The sequence below is a fragment of the Acanthopagrus latus genome, chromosome 24, assembly GCF_904848185.1.
Source record: "Acanthopagrus latus isolate v.2019 chromosome 24, fAcaLat1.1, whole genome shotgun sequence".
NCBI classification, from domain to species: domain Eukaryota; kingdom Metazoa; phylum Chordata; class Actinopteri; order Spariformes; family Sparidae; genus Acanthopagrus; species Acanthopagrus latus.
Window position 1 is genome coordinate 2,214,248 of NC_051062.1, and position 15,342 is coordinate 2,229,589.

Here is a 15,342-nt window from a genome sequence, read left to right on the forward strand (position 1 = left end):
AACATTATTTTTTAAGGTGCTGCTGGTGACGAACAAAATTATACACAGGCTTGCCCCCTTACACTTATTTGTCCATCCCAATTTTATACGTTATACATTGAAATGCCTCCGTCTCTGTCTTTCCACCTGTCTGTCCTACCAACTCTTCATCACATTTCCGCCTGAAAAACAGCGTCTGTCCCTGGCAAAGACTTTGACTCACCAAATTTTTGTCTCCTTCTACTATTGTGTTGTAGTTCCCTGTCTTGAAAAAAGATCCCGGTGACCCTCATCCCCTCCCGACCGAGACTTAAGTGAACTTCCCCCCCCGAGAGAACAGCATCCCTCCCAGTGAGTGAGAGTCCTGTTTACTGATGGTGATTATGGAATTATGGAATTTAAAGCAAAAAACAGGATCTTCTTAGATACTGCGGCGTCTCCTTTTCTGTGACAAGGGCTACAAACACCGGCTTGAAATGGTGCCTGTGCCTTTGAGCAGACACAGTAGGCCTGCACAGTATAAATACAAACCGCGGCTTGTTCCTCATTGCAGCTGTTTGTTAAACAGGTAATGGGAGGGAAGATCCCAGGGGCAGTTTGAAGCTTAAGGCTGTGGGTTTACAGGCTGTGGGAAGAGATCGATAGACGGCGAGAGAGAGGGAGAGAGAGAAAGAGAGAGAGAGAGAGAGAGCTCTTTCAACCAGACAGAAGTAGAGAGATACGCACACTGAAAAAGAGAGATGACAGTCCCAAGTTAAGGTCTCCTCATTCCCTGAGGAGTCTGCTCAGACTCCAGCGACTTCATTATTTCACTCCGCTCCATATCTGGAATTAATTTTGACTTTAAGGTCAGTATTATTGCAGCCTATACTGTATCAGTGCTTCTTATCCACTGCTGTGCTGAATACATTTCATGGCTACTTGAAGTTTGTTTTGCTCTCGCTGTGCTTTTGTTTTGCAAGGCTTTAGTTCCTGCCGTTGTATTATCATTATTATTATTATTATTATTGTCATTGCATTTGCGTTCTGATCTTGACGCTGCCTCCTCTGTTTTGCTCTGTAGGGTTTTCATGCAGGGACAGGCAGCGGTTTAATACTGGGCCAAACAGAGAAATGGTTCCAGTTAAACTCCTTGTTCTGGGAGCTCAGAACACTGGAAAAACAGGTAGATTACAGCCGACAGACAGAAACATCAGTTGGCAGACGAAACATATGCAGACAAGAAAGTGAAGGAAGAGGGACTGGAGTGTGTGTGTGCACATTTTGGATTACATAACACTGGCATAGGTACTGTCACTACTGTCACATGGTCATCATGTGAGGAAGAAAAGGGTTACATTTTAGAGTTAAAGTGTGGTCACGGTTTAAGAGGTTCTGCTAAATAAGGAAGCCTAACACAGGTCTCACTGACCCCTTCTCCTGGGCTCTGAAGTGTAAATGTGTCCACTGTGACCTTTACTGCTAATCTCAAACTTCTCCTTGTATTCAGTCTAATCTCATCACAGTGGGAAAAGAGATCAGTATGCGAGATTGCTTTATTGGCAAATTGACTCGGGGCATGGTTTCCTGAAGATTGTTGTGCTCATCTTGCGTAATTTGAAGTTGTCAGTTGTTGGCGGCGTTTTTCTAAAAACTGAATATAAAAGAATGAGTGTGCTGAAGGTAAATACTGTACACTGTAGTGTTACAGGCCCCATGTTAAGCTCTTTATTAAGTTCACACTTATTTTGTGTGTGTTTTCATGCATTAATGTTCAGACATATTTTTTCTATCATCCCTCATCCCTCTTCCCCACTGCTGCAGCACCACTATTCGCCCTGTGTCTGTATCCTCCGTTTAAGGCCCCGGTCTGATTTTAATGGTCACCTCACAAGCTTGAGCAGATGCTGCCCACCATGTTTTCATGTCATCTCCATCTCACTTGGAGGTGCTGATTCTTATTCCAACCACTGGCCCAGGGCCAGCTGTAGGTCCTGGAACGATGAAGCCGGCAGAACCACTTAATTTGCAGACAATCATAGCTGCAAGTCCGAGTTTTCCAAACCAGCAACTCTCTTCAGTGTAGCTGCACCTTGAGATCCTGGATGAGCGAACTCCCACGACCCCCTCGGCAAGCCTGCAAAGGGTGAAGAACTGGTCCACCAGACCTGCACGGATTTGCATTGCTGTCAGTCAGTCAGTCAGTCAGTCAGTCAATCAACCTTTATTTGTATAACCACCAGTTAACAACAAAAGAAATCTCATGGCACTTTCCAAATTGATCTTCTTGATTAATTTGGTTACAGAGACCCAACATTTCTCTCATGAGCCAGCATTTGGCATCAGTGGCGAGAAAAAAATACAACCACATAGTTGATCACAGATCTTTGGACTAAGATGAGCTGGTACCAAATACACTTTTTAACCACTGTATGCTTGAACAAGATGTTCATTATGGCCAATAACAAAGCACCACTCAGGTTCATATCCGACAAGCCGTTTCCTTCTGCAGGTTTGTCCCTGGTTGCCCACATGAGTGTTGAGGTCCCCCAGATGCAACCCCTTTCAACTGCAAGTACGGTAGTACTGTATAGCACAGAGCTGTGGATTAAAACAGTGTTTTTTTTTTTCTCAGCTGTGAAGGCTCACAGACTGTAACAGCTCGAACAAGCCTAAACGACCTTTTAATGTGTCCTGCCTGAACACAGCGAGCACTCAAACACCAGACACGGACGTTAAACAAACATGAACCCGTCCAGACTCCGTCCACCCAAACACTGCTGAAAGCACTTCTTGCATTTGTTTAAACAAGGCAGGTACCATTACTAAGAGGATAAGTCTCAAAGTGATGGTGACAACGGGGAGACGCGAACACACCGCCGGGGGGCCGAGATCGGATTCAAACGTGGAAATCAAATGTCGTTGTGTTTTTGAAGGCGTACTTAACGTGAGAGAAATATTTGCGTCATGTTGTGTTTACAACCGTTCACCCTCTGATGTCCACGTCTGTTTTGTGTCTCCAGCACTGTGTGTCCGCTTCATAACCAAGCGCTATATCGGTGAATATGACCATAAAAAGGGTAAGACTCATCATTGCAGTAAACATTGTTTACACGTAAAAACATACTGGACTGTGCGACCCACATCATTCACTGACGGGTGTATAAAATAAGTGACTGTTTTACTACAGAGATGACCTACAGATGCAGCAGGGTGGTGGACCAGGAAACCGTTGATATGGAGATTATGGATATTGCTTGTAAGGTAAATTCTTGCTTTTATTTATTCATTCTTAGAAAAAAGTTATTTTCTTATTCAAGCTACATAATCTTAAAAAACAAAGTTTGTATCACTCTAAAGTTCTTAAATCCCAAAGAGAGTGTTGATGAAACTTTGCTTATCACACCCACTAATATATAATAATTTCCTGGAAGGGCAATAATGCCTGAAAATGAAATAGAATATGATACTGTGATTATATCCTCCCATCATAATTCAGTGAAATTAAAAAAAGGTTTTTCTTTGTTTTCTGCTTTTTTCTTAAAGTCAAATTCAATTTATTTGACATCAGTCTGTGTTTTTCCCATGTGGTGGCTTTATAATACATGATATTATCTCCTCCAGGAGACCTCTGTGGCTTCCCTGGAGTCCTCCATCCGCTGGGCAGACGGTTTCCTGCTGCTCTACTCCGTCACACAACGCGTCAGCTTCCTGGATGTCCCTCGATTTAAGAAACTCATTGACCAAACGAAACAGAGCCTGGGTAGGGAACTGACTCATTATCGGAGGGAGTGTTCCTCTGACTGTGACGTCAGATAGTTCAGCAGGGCAGCACATTTGAATTTTCTGTCTGTTTTTACCATCACTTACCACTGGGAGTCATCAAAGGCAGAACTTGAAGGCAGATCTTTTAGCTATCCTGTTCTCCAAGCGCTAGTAGTAACTACCATAATACCTGTGACTATATAACTATAAGATGACTTAGAGAGATGAAACAATACCTAGACAGCCAACGTGTCAGCTGCTGAACTACTGAACCAGTAGTGTGATCTCCACAGGAACAGTGTTTTTACTGTGTTTGCTCCAGCGTGGAGTCCAGTGAGTCTCTGTTTTAACTCAGCCTGAAATCTGCCTATTGTCACGTCTTTAAGCACACACACACACACACACACACACACAAAAACATGCACAGATAAAACAGACATACACTCCATACTTGGTATGTTTTCTGTGCTCAATAAGTAAGCATAAACTCCCAACTATGCATGCCATAGCATCATGCTACCAGTTTAATGTCACTTTGTGTGTGTGTGTGTGTGTGTGTGTGTATCTGTGTGTCAGTTGTTCCTACCATGCTTGTTGCCAATAAGGCCGACTTGGAAATTGGGAGGGAGGTGACAACCGAGGAAGGACAGAGACTGGCAAAGGAATTACGGTTAGTGTGTGTGTGTGTGTGTGTGTGTGTGTGTGTGTGTTCACCCAACTGAATGCTGAATTAAATTGTGTATGTTGTGAATAATATTTTTAGGACACTTATATGATGAGCAAAATGTGAGACTTAATGTGTGTCTAATTATCTTCTGCTCCATTTCTTTTCTACAGTATGCATGTTGATACAGCCTAATTTAGCCCCCAACTGAGAAACTGCTGGTGACTTGCAGTCGTATTTTGTAATAACCTTAAAGGCAGAACCCAGGTGTAACCTTCAGTGTGTGTGTGTGTGTGTGTGTGTGTGTGTGTGCGCACTTTCCTCTAGGTGCAGTTTCAGGGAGCTGTCGGTGGCGGAAGCAGTTCTAGCTGTGGAGGTAGCAGTGTTTCAGCTCATCAGGTCCATTATTGAATCAGATATTTAGCATGATTTTATCCAATTGCAGATAGAATAAATAACTTTGAAAAACGGGCTTCTTTGGTTCTGACGCAGAACGTAATCTGCCTATGAATTACTACACTTTGTTGTATATCACAGCATCAGCTTTAATTCACACAGTTTACAGTGTGGTCCAGACACCACATCTTATAAAGGCTTAAGCACACGACTTAAGTTGAGCCCCAGTTCCACATTACACTAAATTTTGAAAAGCACTGAAATGATTTTGGAATACGAAAAGAAAAAGAAAAATCTTTAGGAAGATTTTGCTACGTTTAATTGGCAAATTTAGTTTCACAGCTTGAGTGACCTGTGACGGCTCATGTAATGTATAAATATTTCCATTTCATGTACACTTAACACAAATAAAAATTGTGTGCAGTATGGAAATATGATGCCAAACAGGAGACCCCATGTTTTTTATTTGAGTTTTTTTTTTTGTCTTGTGTCTAACAGACTGGTGTTGGATCAGCAGCGCGCTCTGCCTGACAGGCGCTCCTACATGCTGACAGTCCGCCACGCCTTGACAAGGAAACTAACCCGGTCTAAGACCATGCAGTGGTGACCGCCGCAAATCAGCAACTCCTCTGTTTGACAGTGAGACATTTAAGAAAGCTGTGTGCTGTCTGCTCTCAAAACACTGCAGTTTTACTGTGGACCGATTCAAATCCCCCTGGCGATTGAAACACACAGATATCTTGGATCCTCTTATCCCTCAGCGTTTTAAGCTCCAGGTCCGACAGAGTTCCCCACATGTGCTGCATTTATGGACCATTTTTAGAGTTTTTTTATGCAACAGTGATGATGCTGCTGTTTCCTATCCTATCTGTCCAGCTCAGCCTAAGGTTACCTGTAAATAAGGCTGGAACAGGATGAATACTTGCATAAGAATGTAATTAGAAATCTTTTGTCAGCAGGTAAAGAGCTGCGTGAGTGAACTTTGTTAATGGGCAATCACATCAGCTCCTCTGATCCCCTATTAAAGCAGCAGACAGTCTAAGTTATTGAAGAGGACAATACTATCTGTGCAGTTAGGGTCGAGATACATGCAGCTGATAACTTGAAGCACAAATAAAATGTGTTTTACTCATTATAATGTGTTGCCTTCATTTATTCGCTTATGAGTAGAGTTAAAAATCCAATATTATTTGAATTGTTAAATGCAAAACAATATTGCATAATGACATTTCTGTTGCAGTTACCTAAGTTACACACACAGGTCATGATATGAATATGTCATTTTGTGTCCCTCCAACAAAATTGCTCTGTAAATCTGAATAAACAATAAGACTAAAATCAACTAAATTAATTTTATTGTATATTGATTTAAAGAGCATTTTTTTCAAACAAAATGTAATCAAATACTATAATTTAGTTTCCACCTAGTGCCAAACAAGTCAAACCATCATATAAAGCTGCAAGTGTTGTTTCATTACACATGAACGGATTGTATTCTTACTGTGTGTTTAATGTTGAAAAAAAAAAAAGTCATCATTTCTCATCATCTTCTGCGCTCACACTTCTGAATAAATCTGTCTGCAAAACATTCAGATTAGTCATGTTGGATCAAAGATTTATGAATGTCCCATTATAACTCAAACGCATGTTGATTATGTGAAGTTTAAAAAAAGATTAAAAATAAGATGGCCTGAGATGGCACGGCACATTTTCCTAAGACGTAAGAATCAAGACTGCTATTTCCTAAATGTATGTTTTGTAGTTGGGTATCAATGCTTTCCTGGGTGGCTTCATTCACTCGCTGCAAAACCTTCCTGTCCTGGGCATGAACAACGCCAGTTTCTGATGTTTCCATCCAAAGGCTCTCTTTTTGCTCTTATGTAAAAGTTTCCTTCAGAGGTAGAGCCTTCTCTGTGTTTTTTTTTCCCAGGGTGGTGATGTGGGAAGACCATGACAGGTTCTCTGTAATGCTGGTTTCCAGGAACTTAAAATACCCAGTGGCCAGAGAGGTCGAACCAAATGCGACAGCCAAAACACAAACGCACAAGTCACAACAGAAGTGAGCAGTAGTGGAAGCATAGGCGTAGAACTACAGGTGAGACCGCAACATAGGCTGTAACACTAATGGAATTTAAATGCACATTTGTTTTGACACAAAATATAAAATGTGTAATTAATAACTTTATAAATGTGATGTTGCCTTCATATTTTGTCATAGAGCGTGCTTCATTATATAATGTGGCGTATTTCTAAGGAGACTGGTCCAGCTGTTGTTAATCTGTGTATAATGCAAAGTTTAATGCAGTGGTTTGCACTACAATCTTCACCAATCAGAGCATGACTGACCAATAACATTATTAATATTGAAAACAAACAATCACAACAGTATCAACAATAATGCTATAAATAAGATGCACAGCTGCGACCAATCACAGGTCAGCATTTAAAAGGTGCACGTTCCATTGAGACTTGATGAGAATTCTTTTTAGGCCATCTCAGCCAAACGGAGGCCAATAATTAGAAAAGTAGAGCAATTTCCGATGTGAAAACTGTGAGCTGAGGGAGTTTTGGGTGTGACTGTGTGCCAGGCATAATAACTGGTGAAAAAGCAAAAAAATGAGTGGCACCATGAGTGATACGAGGACGTCGCTACAGGTCTATAAATACGTGTGGAACGTCTAAGCATATTGGAGTGAGATGATTCTGCGGGCAAGTGTCACGCACACCTCCCCCAGTTGTGTGACATATGTCTGACGACATCGTGTCTCTCTGGGGATGAAAACCCTACCCCGTTAACAGGCATGCCTGCGCCGAAGAGGCGAAAGCACTCTAGCGCACAGACTGTCTGCGGAGGCTTGTGTCATGCACATAGAGCATGCGGGCTCTGGCTGACAGCCGGGACACCTTACAGTGCTGTTGACACGCAGATGATCACTCCCAGCTGACAGGTCCGTCATTGGTCCGATCAGTTGTCACAACCTTTTTTTCAACTGTTTACTTTGAACACTTGTATGAGAACTTATTTTTGAAGACTTTGACAAAATGGTAAAAAGTATATATTTCGACATTTTCGACTGACTCAGCAGCGATCGATTATCAATATTTATTTTTTTTATTTATGTTTGATTTTTTTTTTTTTTTTTTGCTTTCTTCCACATCCTGACTTTGAAATAATGCTGAACCACTGAGGTGAACAGGAGCACAAGTCTTGCTCTATAAGACCCTGTTGTCTTCACTTTATGTGTAAACGGTTCAGAGGGGCGGATATATTTTACTGGGACATTAGAAAAAAATGAAGCATCATTTTTTTTCTCGAGAAGGTGAGATCTTCCGCCCTTGAAATTAGAGCCTGCAGGCAAGTACCTTATACATGCGGCAGGTGGACATGACGTCGTTACATTGTGTTTAATGGTGGTGTCAGTGTTTTGTCATTTCCCAATTCCCCATGTATCGTTAGGCACGTTGAAGACACAGACACTAAGAACACATGGGATGACCCCCCCTTTTTTCAGATGCCGGAACCGTCATCCGCCATGGCCGAGTGGTTTGCGAACGATCTAACGTCGAATCTCCTCAGTGCGCATGCGCTCAACCGTTGAGAAACTGTGGTTGTAGGATCGCGTCCAGGCGTGGACTGTTTATGACCACAAGCCATGTGTCCGCGCTGTGACTATAGAAACACGTCGCATTTTAAACAGTGCTGTATGAATTACCAAAACCTGAAGGTGGTAGTGTAAACACTTACGAAGTTTTTTGTTTCCTATTCAGCAACACACAAAAGACCCCCCTTTTTTCAAAGGTGCGGATCGTCATCCACTATGGCTAAGCGCGAATGTCCTCACTGCGCATGTGCTCAACCATTGAGAATCTGTGCGTATGTGTTCGCGTCCAGCATGGCCCAGACTTTTTCTAACCGCAAGCTGTGCTATCGAAACGCTTCCCTGAAGGGCAGTTTCTAACAGTGTTGTATGAATAACCACAACCTGAACCTGGAATAATGAGCAGACTGCTTCTTCTAAGGACGCTCAGGTGGTCCTTGATAGCCCCCTCTCAAGCGCTTCCCTTTAGTAGCCTGTTATGTGTTCCATTCTCCACCAGAGGGCGGTAGAGTCTTTTCACCTGGTGCAGACTCTCCACAGTCCCACAGCATGTCAAACACACTATTTTGGCCAATGGAATATGAATACTTCTGTCCGGCTTGGTGTGGAGGACGTTGCATTTGTGCGATCCAGAAATAAAGTTCCTGGATTTTCTGCAAAGACCTCAACACCAACAAAACCCAAAGACACGTTTACACAGAGGAAACAGCCCACACATGCTGCACACTCCCAAAAATAAGATGACTAAAACACATTTTTATTAGAGGTAAAATCAGATTCTATAACACAAATTCAATGTTAACTTCCCTGTTTTAGGCAAATGATTCTTTTGAGTACACCTGTAGTTTGTACTAGCACTGTAAGGGTAATTTAACCTGTAAACTTGTAGTATTTGTGGAACTCTGTGTCAGTTTTTCTATATAATGGTGCTATTATTTCAATGTTTGATTCGTAAATAATCCCATCAGAATTTGTTTTCAATCCCATGAATTACATCACCAATTACAAAAAAGTCCCATGAAACCTGTAGCCTATTAAGTACAGTTACATTTCGAAGCAGTCTGACTCAGCCCTGGTAAGATCCAACATGTTGTCGAAAGCCATCTCAGAGGAGTGGAGGTTGTCGTAACAGCAGATTAATGGTTTTGGGTCACATATGGGTGTAATGTTGGCGTGTCCACATATCTTCAGCCTGGCTGTCAATTTAAAGGTAGTTTTTCTAATTTGGCATTTTCATGTATAATCTAACCTGTCATATGTGATTTGTAAAATGATCTAACCAGTCAGTGAAGTCCATCAGTTGGTGAGTTAAACAGTGAAACTTGCTCTGAGGAGTGTGTGGTTCATGTAACTGTGTGTAAAGAATGAGGCTGGCTTTGATTACAGTCTTGGCATTGTTTGACTCTGTGTTCCTTTCCATTTATCTCTCTCCCTCCTCATTGCTCACTCTGAACTCCTGACCCGTATGATCTGCGACAGACATCTGAAAAAGGAGAGACGGGAAAAAGCAACTAAGCGATCAGACAAAAATAAGGCTATAACAGAGAAAGAAATCTCTGGGCTTCTCTCGTGTTCTACCTGTCTGTAGGCAGCAGAGACAGTAATAAAGACCTGCTGCAGCCACTCTAAGCCTGACTATAAAGGCTATACCCAGTGTTTTTTCTCCAGCCAGTCATAAAGGCAATACGGGAAAATTGAGTGTGCTCAGTCTCATCCCACTACTCTGTCCACCCCCACGATCATTTATGTTAACATGAACTGCTCCACCCAGCTACCACCAACCAACCAACCACAGCCTCCCACTGGGCTGGCCAACACAGGATGAGAATGAGCAACACAGCTACAAAGTACAAAACCGCAAGATTTTCAATACAACATTTTTGATACTATTTATAGTTAGCATTTTATTTCCATCACCCTTTCAGTGAAATTGCATCTCTACAGGTTTCTTTTTTTTCTCTACACCCTCCCTGACTAGGATTTCAAATACATCACGCACAAGGGTTTCACCCTAAATGATGCATGCACACACCGGATGTAATACAAAAGACAAATGCCATGGCTGAGCATCTGAAAGACCAAGTGTAGTTGGTTGGTGTACCTGTTACCACAGGTATCGTCAAATCAACCATGACTTGAATGTTAAAGATCCCCCCTAAAATTGCTTAATAAAATTCATGTTTGTAATTGCCCTCCAGAACAACACATGCAAGTGTTTTCAAATCTGATGCCGGCGTCGTTTGTCACTGCCTTCCAAAATTGTTTCTGGATAAAGTTGGGGACAAGAGTGATAATTGTTAGGTACCCTATAAGGTTTTGAAGCTTAAACACAGCCTATGCTGTTATTTTACCACCCATATAACTGAACTGGCCACTTATATGGGTGGAAACCCAGTGTGCAGCTCTACAACTGGGTCATTACTGCATAAATGACTTCATCAAGATAGGTGGTGTATATGAAATGTTTTAGCCTCATTTTTGTACAGTAGAAGGAAGTGGAGATGCATTGTTAATCTTTCCATATGTCAGTGGTTGACCTTTTTTTCTTGGGAGTACAGTGTCAACATCTTATTTCTTTCCATTTTTATTATTGTGAATTGCTGCTGAAATATTACAGTAAAACTGTACTTTTGAGTGTTGAAGTTTTGTTTTTTTTTACCTCTGCCAAAGAGGATACATATTCACTCATGTCCTTTTTTTGGCTAGTTGGTTGGTTGGTTGGTTGGTTGGTTGGTTTGTCAAAAGGACAGATCCAGGAATTTGATTCTCTCTCCCGTCATCATTTTTCCAACATTTTCATTAATTTCTCAGGGCCACTCTCCTGGCCACTAATTTAATGTTAATAGACTGATGAAAATAGAAGTCATGGATATCAATCATTTATATTCACCCACATGAGTGGCTACTACAGTGAATATGTTTAAGCCTCTCAGCTAGATATGCACAGGGACAGAGAAACATTGGGCTATGTGAGGACTCATGGTAACAGTCTATAAAAGCCATCGGACTCGCGCAGACACATAAAACAAACTGTGTGCTCCCCACCTCAGTGCTTTGTGATGCCATCCGACCTGAGTGGATATGAGAGACAGATAGAGGGGATGACAACAATGAGCCGTGTGGCGAGGCGATGACATCACAGCGGTCACCAAGGAGACGAAAGGTCAAAACCCAGAGTCACGGAGCTCAAAATAGAGGATGAGTCATCCTTGCATCATTACACCAACAGCCAGTCAGAGAGCTGCCTGTCACAACCTGAGCAGGGAGAATCAGAGAGCCGTTGCATTCAAACAGACCAAAACTCAAGTTAATGAATCAAATGTCATCATGAATACAAACCAGTAGCTATAGACTGTCCACAACACTCTTCAACAATCTAAAACTCATCAGAAACTTGGTTTAAAAATGTGTAGCAATTAGGTATTCAGTATGTAGCTTTGTAGAAGATTTCAGAGCAGGTAGTTTCTTCAGGTTATAATATTTACAGCAGCACCCATGAACAGTTTCTTAAAGACGTTCCACCTCTCATCCAAGAGGCCTCTGCACTTCTAACTAACTGGAGGGGAGTTGCAGGCATTTAAACTCTGGGTGGGAATGTCCTTACAGAGTCGTTAAGGACACGATATGCAAATAAATGTTTGATTACAAAGTCCGGTCACTAAACGCTTTCTGATTTTCTTTCGTGCAAGTTAAGTATATGCACAGATGGAGTTAAGATGTCTCCGATCAGGGCATACTGTACACCACAGTATGGTCAAACCACGGAAAAGCAAGCTCACAGAAAAATCAAGTAGTTTCTAGTGATGTCTTGAGACCTAATTTGAATAATGCCTTACATTTTTGTTGCTGCAGGAATTTATCAAGCTGTTTTAACAAATCTCATGTTTACATTTATTTGCAAACTTCCAATCTCCGAAAACGAAACAACCAGTGGTGAGAAACTACACAGGGTACCTTTCGATCTGAATTAGAATTAGCCAGGTTAAGGACATAATTACTGTAGTCAATGGAAGGTCACCACAGTTACACAACACCAATGTGTGTGGGAGAAAAGAGACGCCCTGTCCCTTGGGGTGGGACCCCTCTATAAACTGATAGCTAGATGGAGAAGTGATAAAGAAATACGAGGAGGGGTGAAAGTGGAGAGAAGGGGATGAGTGAAGCAGAAAAGTAGAAGTGGGGCGGAAATAGAGTAAGAGGAGATCGTTGCATAACAGCGACTAAACATTGTTTGGCACCATAACACATGCTCACATACGGCTTTGTGAAGGGGATCCAGTCACTGAAGTCTAAAAGAAGACACCATCCGTGATTGTTGTTAAAAACAACGTTGGTCTTTTATGATTTTGTCTAGTGTGAGGTTATCGACCATGTGATTCCAGCCTGGACCCAGTTCAAGTCATGGCTTGAGTCCACACCTCTAAGTAAAATACAAATACTGGAGGACCAGGAAACGAAATCCATGAAGAACCCCACACGCAGTCGCATTCTTTATTTTTTTAATATTTGATTGCAATGTCCTGACACAGCATTGCTTGTGAGCTAAATGCTAGCATACTCACACGATACTAACATGCTAATGTTTAGCAAGTGTAATGTCCACCATGATAACTATCTTTGTTTAGCATATGAGCATGGTAACATTTTAGAAGTAAATTGTAACAACAAACCACATGAGAATAACATTAGTCCTGTAGGGATTTTGGAGGTATTCAGAGCCAGTATCTATTTCAGTCTTTGAATAAATAACACGTGGAAAATGCCCTTCTAATATGCCTCTTTCATTGAAATCTACCCAGATTATGTAACAGGTCAGAGCTGGAGTGCACGCACAGGAACCTATCATAGCTGCTGCACAATGGACAGTGTTTCTCTCGCTCCTCCGAGTTTCAATCTCTCTGTCTCTCTGAGGGGAAACAATCTGAGGCAGAATGAGAGGGAAGTAATGAGACGTGGAAGACAAAGAAATATTTGTTTCATTTGCGCTTTTCAAAAGGAGGTTGCGTTGCAGGTTGTTGTTGCGTTATCTCGGGGTGTCAGAGCAGTCACCTGTCTTCTTCTGTTTTTCTTTCACATACAGCCACACCTTACCTTATGTCATTATGAAATGTTTTACAGTCTAATTCATAGATTTTATATCCATCCTAAATAAGTAAATCAAATAACTGAATCTGCAGTGACTAGCTCTAACCCAAAGGGCATATTATCATGATGGAGCTTTTGATTGACATTGGGACTTGTCATAGCAAGAAAAGCCCAAGTGGAACGCAATCGGAATGCAAGTTTGTAAAGTCCTTTATGCTACACAAGGTACAGAACATACAAGTTCAACATCTGAGAAACACTGTCCATCGACTTTGACTGTGTGTGAGCACCAAGCATCCATGTTATAAACTCAGTGTCCACCTCTGCACGTGCAGCTCTAGTCATGCACTGTCATGTCATGTCGAGTGAAACAGCTTGGTCCTAGATGTTGTGCTGGAGACAGGTCCCTGTGGACACAGCAGTCTCTGATTTTATGTTATTCTGCCAGCCTAAGTCCCATTGTATTGATTTCCTTGTCCTGCAATAAGAGATTAGCCAGGAGTAGCCTTAAACCTAACTGGATTAGCATGGCTCTTATCCGACTCTTCCTCCTTAGGGCGGTCCAGCAAGTTGGGTCTGCTGGTCACAAGACGCCATGGGCTGTGATGGTCTCAGAGCCAAAGTTTTCTTCTCTAACGATGATGACGGTATTTTTGATATTGGCAGTAAGTGTTTCAGTAATAGTGCTGAAAAAAATGACGGTTAAAAAACAAAAATGACGCATAATTTGGAGGAGCCACTGCTGCATCTTCATGTGTCAGTCATCAATATGCAAAACGACCCCATATCAGAACATAATTGCTACTATTTTATAGTTTATATTGTGTTTTACAGGAGCCAATTTGACATGAAAATTCCTGCATTCATGCCAGTGGAAGGTTGGGTAAGGTTTTGTAGTCCACAAAACATTTCTGGAGCTTCACAACAAGACAGCATTGCCGCGCTCTCCCACCAAAGTCGACGGGGAATTGTTTTGATGAATAAAATAACTTGAGACCTAAAAATGGCTCTATATGCCTTGCTGGGCGTCATCTGTGCACCCACTTCAGACAGGGTGCGCCCCGTGGCTTTTAGCTCAGACTGTAAACAGCATCTCCTCACATCAACTTGGGGTCTCTGGGATGCTGATCCATAGGTACAGGGCCTTAATTAGCTTAGTGCTCACTTGTGTTTGCCTCGGCTGCTGTTTCACGTCAAGAATGTGAAAAAAAGGCCTTATCATAAAAGCGTCAGTGTGTGTGTGTGTGTGTGTGTGTGTGTGTGTGTGTGTGTGTGTGTGTGCAGCATTTGACTGCTGAAGTTTGTTGAGGCGCTGCTTTTCGGTTATCATTAAGCACAAATGATTGGTACGCAAAAAAATATATGCACAGTTACATGTAACTATAGCTTTCAACACAATGTAGAGTGTAAAGTAGGGTACAATATTTCCAACTGAAATGTAGTGAAGTAGAAGTAGGCCTATAAAGTTATATATAACAGAAGTACAATAGTACAAGTACCTCAAAATGTGTAATTATAGCCTAATAAATGTGCTGTGATGCCCTGCCTCTTTTTTTTTTCTTGGTTTACTCCTTTATACCACACAAGACACACTATTTTCCACTCATGGACACCGGCTGACTGACTGACTGACAGAACTGCCACACCTCACAGCATTACTGAGCACCGCTTTACCTCTCGCGTCGCCTCCAGCCTCCATCTGTCATGGCTCTGACCCGGTCGGTGACAGCGTGTAGTTACTTTCCACAGCTGTTGACAATAGTGCTATATTTAAAAGACGGCATTTGATCTAAATTGGATAGTTTTATAATTGTGTTTTGGGCGTGCGGGTTATTTGACGCCACTAGGGCGGGGCGTCACTGAATATTCATTGGC

General features: G+C 41.9%; 1 protein-coding gene and 1 long non-coding RNA gene across 4 annotated transcripts; one reads left to right on the top strand and one right to left on the bottom strand.

Moving 5' to 3' along the window:
• Window positions 1-15: 15 nt before the first annotated feature.
• zgc:110699 (uncharacterized protein LOC325371 homolog) lies at window positions 16-5,915 on the top strand. 3 transcript variants are annotated; one of them, XM_037091760.1, is made up of 8 exons: window positions 16-330; window positions 1,043-1,144; window positions 2,982-3,038; window positions 3,149-3,222; window positions 3,583-3,721; window positions 4,300-4,393; window positions 4,715-4,786; window positions 5,282-5,915. In XM_037091760.1, exons 2-8 carry the CDS (start codon window positions 1,093-1,095, stop codon window positions 5,388-5,390), a joined length of 597 nt encoding a protein of 198 aa, XP_036947655.1. In that variant the 5' UTR covers window positions 16-330; window positions 1,043-1,092; the 3' UTR covers window positions 5,391-5,915. The 3 variants fall into 3 exon arrangements, with proteins under 3 accessions (XP_036947655.1, XP_036947656.1, XP_036947654.1); XM_037091759.1 differs by lacking the exon at window positions 16-330 and adding an exon at window positions 576-827; XM_037091761.1 differs by lacking the exon at window positions 1,043-1,144.
• Window positions 5,916-9,177: 3,262 nt separating this feature from the next.
• Window positions 9,178-15,334, bottom strand: LOC119015630. Its single transcript, XR_005073416.1, has 3 exons — window positions 15,142-15,334; window positions 11,428-11,637; window positions 9,178-9,865 (listed from the first exon to the last, which is right to left on the bottom strand). It is a non-coding gene; the product is annotated as an uncharacterized LOC119015630 (long non-coding RNA).
• Window positions 15,335-15,342: the final 8 nt, after the last annotated feature.